The following is a 16,676-nucleotide window of genomic DNA, read 5'->3' as shown; positions in this document are numbered from 1 at the left end:
CCAAATAATCTTAGTTCCAGGTACTTGTGGATCCTTGAAAATGCCATGTTCTTTCATTCCTCTGTGCCTTCACACATGATTTTTCTCTATGTTGCAGTCATCCTTCCTTCCTCTCAGAATACCTAGCAAACTCTTAATTATGCTTCAAAACTTAAAGCATTTTCTCCCCTGGCAAATTACCAGGAAATGCCAACAACCTCCTTTTATGTGCTCATAAACAGTAACTTGATGGTTTCATTGGGTTTAAATAGGTATCGAGTATCTTCCTGTGCCAGGTATAGTACTAGAGAGTAGAAAGAATAGTGAACTTGACATAATCGCTACCTCAACATTATGGACTAGTAGTGAAAACAGACAAGTAAATGGGCAAGCATGACATCCTTCTCCAGAGAATGGTTACTTCCCACAACATGACCAAAGTAGGTGAGGTAAAGTCTGGCCATTCTTGCTTCCAAGAAGCATTCCAGCTGCACTTCTTCCAGGACAGATTTGTTAGTTCTTTTAGCTGTCCACAGTACTTTCAGCATTCTTCACCAACACCACAGCTCAAAAGCATTAACTCTTGTTCAGTCTTCCTTATTCACTGTCCAGCTGTTACATGCATCTGAGGAGATTGAAAATACCATGACTTGGGTTAGGCGCATCTTAGTCTTAAAGGCTCTGGTAGCATAGTGGCTAAAGCACTTGACTGCTAACCAGAAGGCTGGCGGTTCAAACCCACCAGCCACTCCTCGGAAGGAAGGTTGGGCAATCCTACTTCCGTAGTGATACTGCCTCGGAAACCCAAGGAGGGGTCGCTATGAGTCGGGACTGACTAGACTGGCACATAACAACAACAGTCTTAAAGGAGATATCTTTGAAGTAGACAAACTTAAAATACCAAGACATAAAATTATCACCTAGTAATAATGTAGCTGTGGGGGAATGAAACAGGGAAGCCAAGGATGAACCCATATTTCTGATCTGGTGAACTGACAATTAAGTGAATGTATCACTCAATGAGGAAGAAAACACTGGGGGAGGAGCTGACTGGGTGTGGAGACACCTAGTTCACTCTTACTACAGGCCTGGCCTCGAGAGAAGAACTTGGATTGAAACTGTAGATTTAAACACTCGGCATATTGATGGTAATTAAAGCATTGGGAAAGGATGAGACTGTCTAAGAATGGCTAAGAGGGGAGAGAGTAGAGGATCAAGATCGGAGCCCCTTGTGGGCTGGTTAGAGAGAGGAATTTGTCAAGCAGTTTAAGAAACAGTAAGGAGAAAACAGTTGGTGTCACTTAACATTATGTATTTTAAATATTTGTAGAAATATTTTTAAATATTTCTCTTTCTACTAGGCTTTGAGCTCCTTAAAAAGAGGGACTATAACTTTTTTTATTTTTGCTTGCTCTACACCATTTAAAACACACTCTACCACATACCAAGTTCTTGACTTAATTTTGAATATTGAGTAGATAAATCAAAGGGCATATGCGAAAACTTTTTGCCAAGCCAAGGAGTATATTCTTTAGATATGGTAAATTCATCAGAGGCCTTTAAGCAAGAGGACAATACTTTGTAAGTTGACTCTGGTGGCAATGTAGAAAATGGATTTATTGAGGAGTAGTAGGGGCAGAGAGACTGCCTGGTTATTGTAACAGGCCAGAATGAATTCAGGCAGCAGCAACAACTTTGGAGATGGTAAGAGATAGAGTGGATGGAATTTATTATACGAGGACAGAGAAGTAAGTCAAGGATAATTATGGGGGATGTTCTGTGGGCACTCAGTAGACAGGCCATTGATAAAATAGAGAGGGTGAGAAAATGAACAGTTTTAGGGGGAAATAACTTTGGTTCAACTTGGATATATTGTATTTGAAATGCTTATGTAACATCAGGTTAAGTTTTCCACTGGGAAGTTGGTAATAGTGATTTTGATTCCTTAGCAAAGTGTAGAGTGAAGATACAGATGTGGTAGCTAAGCCACATTAATAGCTGAGGTAAGGATAAAGAACTATAAGAACACTTAAAAGAAGTGATTATTCGGCCTCTGAGAATAGAGGAATATTTTAAAGAGGTCTTGACATTTTAATTGATCTTCTAATAAATAATATGTGCTAGGTGAGAGCACTCCTGATAACAAACCCGTATGTAACATATCAAACACTAAGCCTTTAATGTTTTGAGTATAAAGCCTGTGAAATGTTTCTCCAAATACAAAAGGCAGAATGTGGATTTTAATTTTTCTCTTATTTCATCTCAAAGGAAAGATGATTCTGTATGATGTACTTGCATTTGCCAAAGAAAGTGTTAATTCTCATGTTACCACACTTGGACCTCAGAATTTTCCTGCCAATGACAGAGAACCATGGCTTGTTGATTTTTTTGCCCCTGTAAGTTGTTTCTGTGTCTGTTAAATTTCAGTATTGTTGGATTGTCTCTTGTAATAGCAAAAAAGACATTTCCTAGATAACCTTGAACCATTACTACTAGAACTGTATCATTCATTGTTGGCCAGTATGACATATTTTTCTTTTCTTTTTATTTTGATTTGGGTGAAAATTTACAGAGCAAATACACTTTACATACAGCAGTTCACATACACTTTGTCTCATGACATTGACCACAATTTACCACAGTGCAACATCTCCCCTCCTACTTCCTCCCGATAGTTACCTCTTCCCTGTGTCCATCCCTCCATGCACTCCTGCCCCCTGAGCTGTCTCCCTGTGCATAAGAAGGCCTTCTTTCTCCCATGCTTGTTCTCTTCAAGGAGTGTATCTACCTCAGGTGAATGTTCAACTCATATGCCTGTCTATTGTTTGGCTGGAAGCCACAGGCGTGCGTTCAATTCCAGACCTGAAGGGCTGCTAGGGGCCATAGTCTCAGTGCTTCCACCAGGCTCTATTGGACCAGCAAACCTGATCCACCCCTTTTTTTTCCTCCCAAATGATTTTGAGTTTTGTTCCACATTGTTCTCCCTGTCTATCCAGGATCTCCCACATAAATCCTCTTCCAAGTGGTTGACAGTAGTAGCCAGGCACCATCTAGTTCTTCTGGTCTCATGGTCATGTAGGCTGCAGATTGGATGGTGTACCAGTCTCTAGGACTAATTGTTTCCATGAATTTTTGGTTTTCTTCATTCTTCTTGGCTCTGGACAAGGAGAGACCCATCGTTGCATCTAGATGGCAGCTTGCAAGCTTTTAAGATCCCATTCTCTACTTGCCACAGTAGGAGGTGGAACAGTGTTTTGTGTAGTATGTTATGCCAATTGAGCTTGATGTCCCCTGCGACTATGGTCCCAAGCCCACAGGTTCAACTACTCGGTCCCTCTGGGTAGCTGGCTGTGACCAAGCAGTGACTACCACCTTGCCCCTTGTCAGCTCTACTATACACCTGGGAATTCAGATCATACACACAAAGTTATAGGACCATTGTCTGCCAACCCTATACATGTTCTTGGGTATACTCCCCATTTCACAGACATACCTATAGTTCAGGCTGCCCCCCCCTTCTATCCATCCATATACCCGTGTTTGCCTTCACTGACAGTGCCATACTGTATGTGCAAAAGGGTTCATCTTTGTTGTCTGTACTTCCCACGTACCTATGTTTTTCTCTTCCTCAGTGCCACTATATTGATCACTCACATTTGGTACATTGTCCTTCTCTTCACCCAAATCAAAACTTATCTCTATCTATCTAACAGTATTTTCCCTACCCTACCCTCCCAACCCTGGTAACCAACAAAGAAAATGTCCTTCCACAGATAAATGTTTCCTTGACTTTTACAATAACGGACTAATACAATATTTGTCCTTTTGTGATTGACTTATTTCACTCAGCATAATGTCCTCCAAGTTCATCGATGTTATGTGGTGTTTTGCAGATTCTACATTTTCTTTAGTGTTGCATAGTATTCCATTGTGTGTATGTACCATAGTTTGGATATCCATTGCTCAGTTGATGGACACCTATGTTGTTTCCATCTTTTGGCTATTTTAAATAGTGCTGTGATGAACATGGGTGTGCATATGTCTGTTCTTGTCATGGCTCTTACTTCTTTAGGATATAAACCTAGTAATGGAATAGCTGGGTCAAATGGTATTTCTAGTTCCAGCTTTTGAAGGAATCACCATACTGCTTTCCACAATGGTTGTACCATTTTATAGTCCCACCAGCAGCATTATCACGTATTGATTCTAAATGAGCACTGATGTACTTGCCCCTCCAAATTTGCAACTTAGTTCATCTTAGCTATTGCTTGTTGCAGAAATGATATTTTTATTTCATTTGGCTCAGTGTTTATATATGTATTTCTTTCTTTCTAGTGGTGTCCACCATGTCGAGCTTTATTGCCAGAGTTACGAAAAGCTTCAAAGCATCTTTATGGTCAGCTTAAGTTTGGTACACTAGATTGTACAGTTCATGAGGGACTCTGTAGCATGGTAAGATATAAATGTAAATATTTATTCTAATTAATTTTTTTTCAACATAGGCCTTTTGGCAGCCTAATATAAAGCAATAAAATAATTTTTAAATGTACATCTTCTACTTAATGGAGTAACACATTTTTTTAACATAATTTCCAAAAAATGATATAAATGTATGATCAGATTAAATATGAATAGATCCTGTGTGTTGCTGACTGTTGATAAGGTCTGATTTATCAAAATCAGGAAAATATTTATGTTTACCTTTATGTTTACAAATGATGTTTACATTCAGAAGCCCTGGTGGCATAGTGATTAAACACTTGGCTGCTGCCCCAAAGTCTGCAGTTCAAACTGACCAGACACTACACGGGAGAAACATGTAGCAGTCTACTTCTGTAGATTTGCAGCCTTGGTAATCCTATGGGCAGTTCTACTCTGTTCTGTGGAGTCACTATGAGTTGGTATCAACTCTATGGCAGTGGGTTTTACATGTCTTTAACTTAATAATTACCTTTCGGCAATCTATGGTTTTTATTTTTTGGCTTTCTTGATAAGTATAGTTAATAGAAGGAAATTAAATCAGTGAATGAGCTTTTTGAAAATTTTGCAATGCAAAATATTTTCTTAGGTTAATTAACTCAAGTTCTAGGACAAACTGGCTATTATATCCCTCATAAGGAAAGTATATAATACCATCTATGGAATATTCTTGGGGGGAATAAATCAAACCTAAATCAGACCAACTGTACAAATCTATCAGTGTATAGGAAATCCCAGTGATGCCTTGGACTTGCTGTCTTCAAACCCTGGCATTTATAGAGAGCTCTGCAGAACAAATGACCCAGTTTGTTCTGAACTGCTGTTGAGTTGGTTCCAGCTCATGATAACATCATGTGTGCAAAGCAGAACAACTTCATAGGATTTTCAAGGCTGTGACCAATGGAAGCAAATTGCCAAGCCTATCTCTGAGGTGCCTCTTGGTGGATTCGAACCACCAGCCTTTTGGCTGGTAGTCGAGCACTTAACAGTTTGCACCACCCTAGCAACTCCTTGATCCACTTCAGTCAACAAATAAAAAAAGTTGAGGGAAAGAAATTTAAAAAAACTTAAAAGACATAACAGTCAAATGCAATTTGTAGACATAGTTTGTATACAAGTCAAACTAGCTGCAAAAAAGAGAAAAATCAGTTGTATGAGATAATTGAGGAAATAATGAAAAATGAAAGGATAGCTGAAGAGTTTAAATTATTAATGATTTTTAGATATGAAAATGATATTGTGGTTTTATTAAGGGGAAAGCTAATTTCATACTTCAGATACAGATACTTTAAAGATATACTGAAATTTTTGTAGATGAGATGATCATCTGCAATATGCTTTAAAATAATCTTGAGGTAGGAGTAGAATGGGTGAGATTGTCAATGAAGTAAGTGTAGCTATGATCAGGACGTAGTCTCAAAGGACATCCGGCTCAATTGGCATAATATACTACACAAAAACATTGTTCCACATCCTACTTTGGTGAGTAGCAACTGGAATCTTAAAAGCTTGCAAGCAACCATCTAGATGCAACAATGAGTCTCTCCTTGTCCAGAGCAAAGAAGAATAAAGAAAACCAAAGATGCATGGAAACAGTCCAAGCAACTGGTATACCGTGCAACCCTCAGCCTGTGTGACTATGAGACAGAAGAAATAGATGGTACCTGGCTACCACTGTCAGCCAGTTGGAGGGGGATCAGTGTAGGAGATCCTGGATAGAGAGGAAAAACAATGTAGAACAAAATTGAAAATCATTTTTTAAAAAAAAAAGACCAGGTTTGCTGGTCTGATAGCACATGATGGAACCACTGAGACTATGGCCCCTAGCTGCCCTTCAGGTCTGGAATTAAACCCACTCCTGTGGCTTCCAACCAAACAAAGGCAGACATATGAGCTGAACATTTACATTAGGTAGATAACACTCCTTGGAGAGATGAATCATGGGAGAATAGAAGGGCTGTGTATGCACAGGGAGACAGTTCAGGGGGCTGGAGTGCATGGAGGGATGGACACAGGGAAGAGGTAAATATGGGGAGGAAGTGGGAGGGGAGCTGTTGCATTGTGGGAAATTGCAGTCAATGTCATGAGACAAAGAATATGTGAGCTGCTGTATGGAATGTAAATTTGCTCTGTAAACTTTCATCCAAATCACAATTAAAAAAAAAAAAAAAGATTACAACCTTGGGGGGAAGGGAGAATAGCTATGAGTTGATAGCTGTATGTGGATAATCACTGCATGAGAGTTTATTGCTCTCTACTTATGTGTGTGTTTTAAATATCTTATTATTAAATTATTCTTAAAAGATGGGGCAATGGGGGGAAGGGAGAGAAAAGGGGGAAGGGAGAGATAAGGGGGAAGGGAGAGAAAAAGAAAGCAATGTTTGGTTTTTAAAAGGTATTAGAAGTAATGGTGTAGGGAAATCTTTGTGGCATATATATGGGAAATAATTTCATACTTCAGGTACAGAAAAATACAAACTGTAAGGATAAAAATGAATGAATCTTACTACATTAAATTTTATAATCACCACCAAAGAAAGAGGTACTATAAAGTAAAACAGCAAACTGAGGAATTACTTACAGCACATGTAACTGACAGAACAGTAGTGTCTAGATTATTTAAAGACTACAAATCAATGTTTTTAAATAATAGAAAAACATGGGAAAGTTTATAAACATTTCATAAAAGAGGATTCTGACAATAGCAAGTATATAGATAAATAGTGTTCCAGTCACGCAGTGTAATACAGAACATATAATACTAGATCCAACATTGTTAATTCTCAAAAATACAGTGTAAAATGAAAAAAAAAAAAATTCAGGTTGCAGAATAGTATTCAAAACCAGGCACACTGCTTGGGACCAAGGAAGAGGTATTCAGAGAACTTCAGCACTGTGCCAGTATGGAAAAAAGTTCATCTTTGTTAAATATAGAGGATGGATGTATAGTTATTTGTTAGATTTTTCTCTCTCCAGTCATTTGAAACTTGATTAGAAATAAGTACAAATATAAATTAGGACTTTGGTTTGGGTGTCTTATATGTGACTTTGAAAAGAAATGCCAACCAGATAGAACATTAATTTTATAAACAATTAACTTGAATTCCTCCAGTTTTCTAGTTTCTCTTTCAACTTATTAAATTTCATATATGTAATTTAGTAGAAGTGTTAAAACTAGGATCAGATTCACCTGGATTAGAGGCCCAAATTCACTACTCATTAACTGGTAGATTTTGAGCAAGTCCCGTAGCCTCTCAAAGCCTCAGTGAGTGTAGTAATTTTAGCTACCAGATAGAATTCTGAAGAACAGATGAGAAAGTACATGTTAAGTGCCTCAGTAGTACTCAGCACATAGTAAGCACTTGTTAAAAGTTAGCTATAGTTACTTTGTTAGTCCTCTGAATGTTTTGAATTTGCATTCATTTTTCAAAAATTGGATAAGTGTTCCCATTGTTTATTCTAAATCCTTGTCAGAGATTCAGATTTCTAAATCTTACTCAAGGATCCCATTTGCTAATGTGTGCTTACCAACGGTAAGAACGTAAAGCTGCCCTGCAGCAAATCTGTAGATGTTGCTTGCCATCAAGTCTGTTCTGGTTCATTGCAGTCCTATCGGACAGAGTAGAACTGCCCCATAGGGTTTCCTACACTGAGAGCAGATTGCTAGGTCTTCTCTCCCTTGGTGCTGTGATGGGTACAAACCACCATCAGTTAGCAGCTGAGCACTTAAATATTGCACCATCAGGGCCCTTAATTCACCAAAAATCAACTTGTTGCCATCGAGTTGATCCCAATTCATAGTGACCCGATTGGACATAGCAGAACTGCCCCATAGGGTTTCCAAAGCTGCGATCATTACAAAAGAAGACTGCCACATCTTTCTCCCATGGAGTGGCTGGTGTGTTCAAGCTGCCAACCTCTCGGGTTAGCAGCTGAGGCTTACCCACTGTGTGACCAGGGCTCCTAAATCCAGAAATAGAGGTACATTTATAACTTTTAAAAATAAATAGATAAAAATTTGAGAAAGATATTTTCTGGGCTAGTGCTTATATCAATTCTGAGGCAGAAACTGGCATTTTGTACCATAAAGGCTGTCTTGATTCCTAGGATTAAAAGAGACCATGTTCTTTTAGAATTCTTTAACTTAAAATGTTGTTGTTGTTAATGTGCCGTTGAGTCGGACCCTACTCATAGGGATCCCTCCATGGGTTTCTGAGGCAGTATTACTACGGAAGTAGATTGCCCCATCTTCCTTTCGAGGAGTGGCTGGTGGGTTTGAACCACCAGCCTTCTGGTTAGCAGTCAAGTGCCTTAGGCACTGTGCTACCGGAGCTCCTAACTTAAAATACAAAAGTCAAACCAAACTCACTGCCATCAAGTCGGATCTGACTCAAAGCAACCCCTCCTTGGGTTTCCAAGGCGGTATCACTACGGAAATAGATAGACCAACCTTTCTTCCGAGGAGTGGCTGGTGGGTTTTAACCACCAGCCTTCTGGTTAGCAGTCAAATGCCTTAGGCACTATGCCACCAAAGCTCCCAATTTAAAATACAGTAGTATACAAATTTTTTCTTGTTCCTTTGTTTCAACAATTTTCTTCTGCTTCTGGTAAAAGTAGAGTATCTATTATGGAGTCAAAAAAAAAAAAAAAAAAGATGATTCAATCTAGAGCTATAGCTTGCTTTTCCTACCTACTTCCAGCCTTGTTCAGGAGAGTAAAAAGGTTAGGCATGCTAACTTTTCAGTGTTTGATGTCTGTGGATTTCATAGCTAAATGGAGTAACCATAAATGAAGTTCATGTATTTCATCAGTACCATCATGAATCTCTTCCTTTGCTAAATCTGACCAGGCTGAAATTTTTCAGACACCAACAGTAGTTTAGCGAGGGGCTTTTTATTTATTTGTTTGTTTGTTTGTTTTTTAAACACTTGGGTAAAATATAGTAAATCTGTATCTAATTTGTATTCTCATTCCTTACAGTATAACATTCAGGCTTATCCAACAACAGTGGTTTTTAACCAGTCCAACGTTCATGAGTATGAAGGCCATCACTCTGCTGAACAGATCCTGGAGTTCATAGAGGTATTTAAATTATAGCCTGTGGCTATAAATCCTGTGTGGGAATGTCTACTTCATGTGGCTCAGTAATCGGGTTTATCCTTTTCATGCCAAGATATCTTCTAATCAGAAAATGAATTCTGTTATTTTTAAATGTTTTACTCTTATGTATTTGGCTGTAAACTGGGAGAGAATAAAGGCTATGATTTGTTACCTGTTTGTTTATATAGTGACTTGTACATAGTAGACACACTTATGTATTGATAATATGAAATTTTAAAACCTGTCTTCCCTTGCCGTTTTCTGTGATGGAACCACCACAGAATTTTTCTTTCAGGCCCTGAATAGATGACATAAGAGTGAGGCCAATATTATCCAAGAAGTGTGTGGGTAATGGTAATCTTGCCATTCCGGTGTGGGTTTTTTCAAGCCTACACAGTTTAATGCTTAACCTGCTGTCTTATGAACACAGATAAGTCCTATATCTACTTACCTTTAGTATCTCCTTTTTTTTCCCCATTGATATTCTTGATTGACTAAAAAAGTTACAGGAGACTAAGAAAGAAATAAGCATCCCAACTTATTACCCATTTAATGACCACTTTACTTTCTGTCCTACTTACCTCTTTCTCCTTCCCAAAACTAATAGTGTTGAGTTATGTTTTGGTTTGGTTTTGATCGCTTTTCTGGTGAAGCTAACATCTTGGTTAGTATTACCTGATCGTAATAGACAGAAACTTTGTTAAGCCAGCATTTAGAGCAGGTAATCTGTAGGAAGGTAGTACAGTATTGCCAGTCAGCGTGTCCCAAAACAGAATGATAGGCTTTCCATTAGTAAATAAGGGGTCATTTCCAAACTAGTCATTCTTGGTTCCAGAACAAAAGTATTTGGCATATGTAGATATCTGGTCAACCCTTTAAATTTTTGACTCATCTGTCCATGTTCTTAGGTGCCACTGAGTTGACAACAACTCATAGTAACCCTGTGTACAGAACAAAACATCACCCAGTCCAGTGCCATCCTCATAATCCTTGCTGTATTTGAACCCATCATTGCAGCCACTGTGTCAGTCCTTCTCATTGAAGGTCTTTCCCTTCTTCACTGACCCAAGCATGATAACCTCTAGCGAATGGTCACCACTGACAACATGACCTAAGTAGATGAGACAACATCTGGCTGTTCTCACTTCCGAGGAGCATTCTGGCTGCACTTATTCCAGGACAGATTTGTTGGTTCTTCTGGAAGTCCATCGATATTTTCAATATTCTTTGCCAATACACCACAATTCAAAAGCATTAACATTTCTTCAGTCTTCCTTATTCATTGTCCAGCTTTCACATGCTGATGAGGCAATTGAAAATGCCATGGTTTTATGAGTTGAACATTTACCTTAGGTAGATACACTCCTTGGAGAGAACAATCACAGGAGAAAGAAGGGCTGCTTATGCACAAGGAGACAGCTCAGGGGGCAGGAGTGCATGGAGGGATGGACACAGGGAAGAGGTAACTATCGGGAGGAAGTATGAGGGGAAATGTTGCATTGTGGTAAACTGTGGTCAATGTCATGAGACAAAGTGTATGTGAGCTGTTGAATGGGAAGTGAATTTGCTCTGTAAATTTTCACCCAAATCACAATTAAAAAAAAAAAAAAATGCCACGGTTTGGATCAGGCATCCCTTAGTCTTCAAAGTGACATATTTGTTTCTTAACACTTTAAAGAGGTCTTTTGCCACACATTTGCCCAGTGCAATACAATGTCTGATTTCCTAACTGCTGCTTCCATGGGTGTTGACTGGATCCAAGTAAAATGAAATCCCTGACCGCTTCAGTCTTTTCTCCATTTATCATGATTTTGTTTTTTAGTCCAGTTTTGAGGATCTTCGTTTTATGTTGAGCTGCAATCTGTACTAAACAATGTAGTCTTTGATTGTCATCAGTAAGAGCTTCAAGTCATCTGCATATTGCAGGTTGTTAATGGTTCTTCGTCATAGAGTCTAGCTTCTTGGATTATTTCCTCAGCATACATATTGAATAAGTATGATGAAAGGATACAACCTGACATACAATACAACCTTCCTGATTTTAAACCATACAGTATCCGCTTGTTCTGTTTCAATGACAGCCTCTTGGTCTTTGTATAGGTTCCTCGTGAGAACAATTAAGTGTTCTGGAATTCGTATTCTTTACAATATTACCCATAATCTGTTATGATCCATACAGTTGAATGCCTTTGCATAGTCATTAAAACATAGGTAGACATCTTTCTGGTATTCTTTGCCTTCCACTAATATCCATCTGACATCAGCAATGATATTCCTCATTACAAATCCTTTTCAGAATCCAGCTTCCATTTCTGGAAGTTCCCTGTCAATATAATAGTGCAACCATTTTTGAATTATGTTCAGCAAGATTTTACTTGTGTGTGATATTGATAATTATTTCTACATTCTTACGGATCACCTTTGGAATGAGCGCAAATAATGATCTCTTCCAGTGAGTTAGCCAAGTAGCTGTCTTCCAAATTTCTTGGCATAAACAAGTAAGTGCCTCCTATACTGCATCCATTTGTTGAAACATCTCAGTGGATATTCCATCAATTCTTGGAGCCTTGTTGTTTTTTTTTTTTTGGCCAATTCCTTCAGTGTAGTTTGGACTTCCTCCTTCAATACCTTTGCTTCTTAATCACATGCTACCTCCTGAAATAGTTGGATACTGACCAATTAATTCCTTTTGATACAGTGACTCTGTGTATTACTTCCATCTTCTTTTGATGCTTTCTGCATCATTCAATATTTTGTGTATAGAATTCTTCAGTATTGCAAGTTGAGGCTTAAATTTTTTCTTCAGTTCTTTTAATTTGAGAAATGCTGAGTGTGTCCTTCCCTTTTGGTTTTCTAACTCCAGGTCTTTGCACTTTTCATGCAAGACAAAGTATTCTCGAGCCACCTTTGAAATCTTCTGTTCTTTTATTTCAGCATTTCTTCCATTCACTTCAGCTTCTTTACATTTGAGAGTCTTTCCTGACATGCATTTTGGTCTTTTCTTCATTTCCTGTCTTTTTAATGACCGTTTGCTTTCTTCGTGTATGATGTTCTTGATTTCATCTCACAACTCATCTGTCTTCACTCCTGGTCTCTAAATTTAGGTGAAATATAATCAAGGTCATAGTTTGGCTCTCACAGACTGACTTTCTTTAGCTTCAACTTGAATGGTCTGTTCCACAGTCAGCTCCTGGCCTTGATTTTACCGATGATATTGGGCTTCTCCCTCGCCTCTTTCCACACATGTAGTCTATCTGGTTTTTGCATATTCTCATCTGCCAAGGTCCATGTGTATAGCCAGCACCTTTTATGTTGCGGATAAAAGGTATTTGCAATGAGTAAGTCATTGGTCTTGCAAAATTCTGTCATGCAATCTCCAGCATCATTTCCATCACCCAGGCCACATTTTCCAACTACTGATGATTCTTCTTTATTTCCAGCTTTTCACATTACCAATAATTATCAATACATCTTGATTGCATGTTTAGTCAGAACATGCAGAAGCCAGTAAACATCTTCAATTTCTTCATCTTTGGCTTTGGTACTTGGTGTGTAAATTTGAATAACAGTATTAACTGGTCTTCCTTGTAGGCATATGGATATTATCCAGTCACTGACAGCACTGTATTTCAGGCTAGATCTTGAGATGTTCTTTATGACAATGAATGCCCTCCCATTCCCAGCATAGTAGAACATGATGTTTGTCTGATTCAAAATGGCCGGTAACAGTCCATTTCAGTTCACTGGTGCCTAGGATATCCATGTTTATCCATTCCATTTCATTTTTTATTACTTCCAGTTTTTCCTGGATTCATACTTTGTACATTCTATGTTCTAATTATTAATGAATGTTTGTAGTAGTTTTTTTCCCATTTTGAGTCCTGCCCCATCAGCAAATGAAGGTCCTGAACACTTTACTCCGTCCACATCATTAAGTTAGACTCTTACTTTGGGGAGACAGCCGTATTTTGACTGCTTTCCAACCTCAGGGATTCATCTTCCAGCACTATATCAGACAGCATTTCATAGCTATTCATAAAGTTTTCCAGTAACGTATCAGACAGTGTATCAGTGCTATTCAAAGATTTTCTTTGGCCAGTTTTTTCAGATGTGGATGGCCCTGTCCTTTCAGACTTTGTCTGGAAGCCTCACTGAAACCATCCACCTATAACATTAAATAAAGTTGCCTCTCTTCCCAGACTAAGATGATGATAGTAATACATAGAGATGAGGGGAAAATACTGCTTGATTTAATAAATGCAAAATCCAAACTTAAAAAACATTAGTGGCTCATTTCTCACTCTTTAAGATTCACCAACTTTCTTTAAATATCCTTAAGTACCTTTGAGTTCCCCAAAGCAGGAACTTTTCTAAATGATATATACTAACAGTTTACTAAGAATGTATAAATAAATCTTTTTTATATTTTCTATAATGGAAACTATATTCTCTTTAGGATCTTAGGAATCCTTCAGTGGTCTCTCTTACACCCACTACTTTCAATCAACTAGTGAAACAAAGAAAACATGATGAAGTCTGGATGATTGATTTCTATTCTCCGTGGTGTCATCCATGTCAAATCTTAATGCCAGAATGGAAAAGAATGGCTCGGGTATAGTAAAATAGCTTCTTTTAAATGTTAATATTTGCTAAGGTTATTTATTATTTTGAAACTAAGATAAATGAACCCACAACTAGATTATCATTTAGAAACAGCTCTGATCATTCCATTTAAATTCTGATGCTATTTCTAACTGCTGGTATGTGAGTGGCATAGAATGATTTGCCTGTTTTTTTTCTGTGTCATCTGGTGTACTTTTAGCTAAATGGTTGCAAACATTGACCCAAAGATCCCCTTTATTTTCTATTTAAATTTCTTTTCCGTCTTTCTTTTTAGAGCTTTGAGACAGAGTTCTTTTACAATAAGGTGGGGCTTAAAATAAGGAAAAAATAGTCTTTATCATTAAAATATATGGGTTTAGGAAATTTCCTATGTATAGACACAATGTTATAAATCATGAAAGATTGGAAATAATTTACTTGAACATGAGAATTGGAAATGCAATTATTACTTCATATATATAAATCAAACTTCAGAGTTAAAGTGATTGCCATTATCTTAACATTTTAACATTTGTGATGATACATTTTTTAATTCTTTTCAGTGATTTTTTTAAAATTCTTGTATGAGTCAGTATACCTGTAATGCTTGTTTGCATTTTAAAAATATAATTCTTTGAAACAACATTGTAAAGACATTAGTACTTTGTTTGTAACCCTTTTAATTTTAGAAATACAAATAGTTGCTCCTATAATGTGCAAAGTCACTTGTTTAATCTGCAATAATTGTAATAAGTTCTTGACCACAAAATTAGATTTCCAGTTCATTACTGTAAATGGTCCATTATGTGGTAAGCCCTTATCCATTTTTATTTGGTTGAAACCACTGAAATATAACTATTTCACAGTGGCAGTTTCTTTTTTGTAAAACTTATATAAAATAATTGTAAAGGTAATGTTATTCTAATCACTTTAATATCGTTATCTCTTCTTGTTTTTTCCTTGTATAGACGTTAACTGGACTGATCAATGTTGGCAGTGTAGATTGCCAGCAGTATCATTCTTTTTGTGCCCAAGAAAATGTTCAGAGATATCCCGAGATAAGATTTTTTCCCCAAAAATCAAAGAAAGCTTATGAATATTAGTAAGTATTCTCTCAAATTTACTATACTAATTTATTTATAGTTAACATTTAAAAGTCATCCTAACTAATTAAAAGTAACCTAAGAACTACTTAATGAGAGTCTGCAGTGTTTAAGATAGTATTTAATGAGCACCTAAAAAGATCAAAAGAAAGTATTGACCTCCCCCATTCTCCATGAAGCTTACATTTTAGTGGAAGACAGGATATGGAGAGGAAGAACTGACATTGATTAAATTTCTGCTTGATTTCAGACATTATACTTGATATTTACTTGCATTATTTCCACCAGTTCATATAGTTACCCTGTGAGGTAGAAAGTGTTACCCTTATTTACATATAAGGAAACTATAATTCAGAAATATTAAACAATTTTCACACAGCTATTAAGGCTTGAACCTAGGGTTTAAACCCAGGTATTTCTTGGTACCCATGCTTGTGTGTGTGTGTGTGTGTGTGTGTGTGTGTGTGGTAAAAACATAAACAGCAATACATTCGCCAACATGACAACTTCACCATTCACAGCTCAGAGACAAGGATGACTTTTTCATGTTCTGCCACCATTATTGCTATCCTTTTCCAAAATATTCCACCATTTTTAGCGTAAACTCAGTGCCCCTCAAACAAAAGCATCCCTTTTCCCCCTCCCTCCTACCTCTAGTAACCCCTAATAATCTTCATTTACATGTATATCCCCCCCCAACCTATCTAGGAATTTTCCCTTCCCCACCCCCCGTCTGGTAACCAACAAAGAAAATTTTCTTCTATCTGTAAACCTTTCCTTGACTTTTTACAATAATCGACTAATACAATGTTTGTCCTACCTGTAATTGACTTATTTCACTCAGCATAATATCCTCTAATTTCATCCACATTATGTGGTGTTTTGCAGATTCTACATTATTCTTTAGGGTTGCATAGTATTCCATTGTGTGTATGTACCACAGTTTATCATTCCTTGGTCAATGGGCACTTAGGTTGTTTCCATCTCTTTGCTATTGTGAATAGTGCTGTGATGAACATGAGTGTGCATACATCTATTCATGTCCTGCCTCTCCACTCTTTAGGATAGACAGATACCTAGTAATGGGATTCCTAAATAAAATGGTATTTCTGTTTCCAATTTTTTAAGGAATCACCATACTGATTTCCACAATGGTTTTATCATTTTACAGTCCCACCAGGAGTGTATGAGAGTCCCAATCTCTCCACATCCTCACCAGCATTAATTATTTTCTGTCTTGTTGAACTTTGCTGTTAATTCTGGGGCAAGATTGTATCTCATGGTTGTTTTGATTTACATCTCTCTAATGGCTAATGATCGTGAGAATTTCTTCACATGATTGTTGGCCGCCTGAATATCTTCTTTGGTGAAGTGTCTATGCATATCTTCTGTCTATTTATCAGTTGTATCGTT

At 37.5% G+C, this 16,676-nt stretch overlaps 1 protein-coding gene across 1 annotated transcript in view; it reads left to right on the top strand.

Annotated features, from left to right (window-relative positions):
- The window catches only part of DNAJC10 (DnaJ heat shock protein family (Hsp40) member C10), a 59,133-nt gene that overhangs the window by 30,160 nt on the left and 12,297 nt on the right, over nt 1–16,676 (top strand). The window contains exons 15-19 of the mRNA XM_042780800.1: nt 2,248–2,375; nt 4,315–4,431; nt 9,439–9,540; nt 14,015–14,170; nt 15,129–15,262. Coding sequence (XP_042636734.1) covers nt 2,248–2,375; nt 4,315–4,431; nt 9,439–9,540; nt 14,015–14,170; nt 15,129–15,262 — 637 coding nt within the window. The remainder of the gene's footprint in view (nt 1–2,247; nt 2,376–4,314; nt 4,432–9,438; nt 9,541–14,014; nt 14,171–15,128; nt 15,263–16,676) is intronic.

This window comes from Orycteropus afer, unplaced genomic scaffold (genome assembly GCF_000298275.1).
Source record: "Orycteropus afer afer isolate SDZICR_OR568_19922 unplaced genomic scaffold, OryAfe1.0 scaffold00001, whole genome shotgun sequence".
NCBI lineage: Eukaryota > Metazoa > Chordata > Mammalia > Tubulidentata > Orycteropodidae > Orycteropus > Orycteropus afer.
Note: the sequence above shows the minus strand (reverse complement) of the source record. Positions and strands in the feature narration are given on the sequence as shown.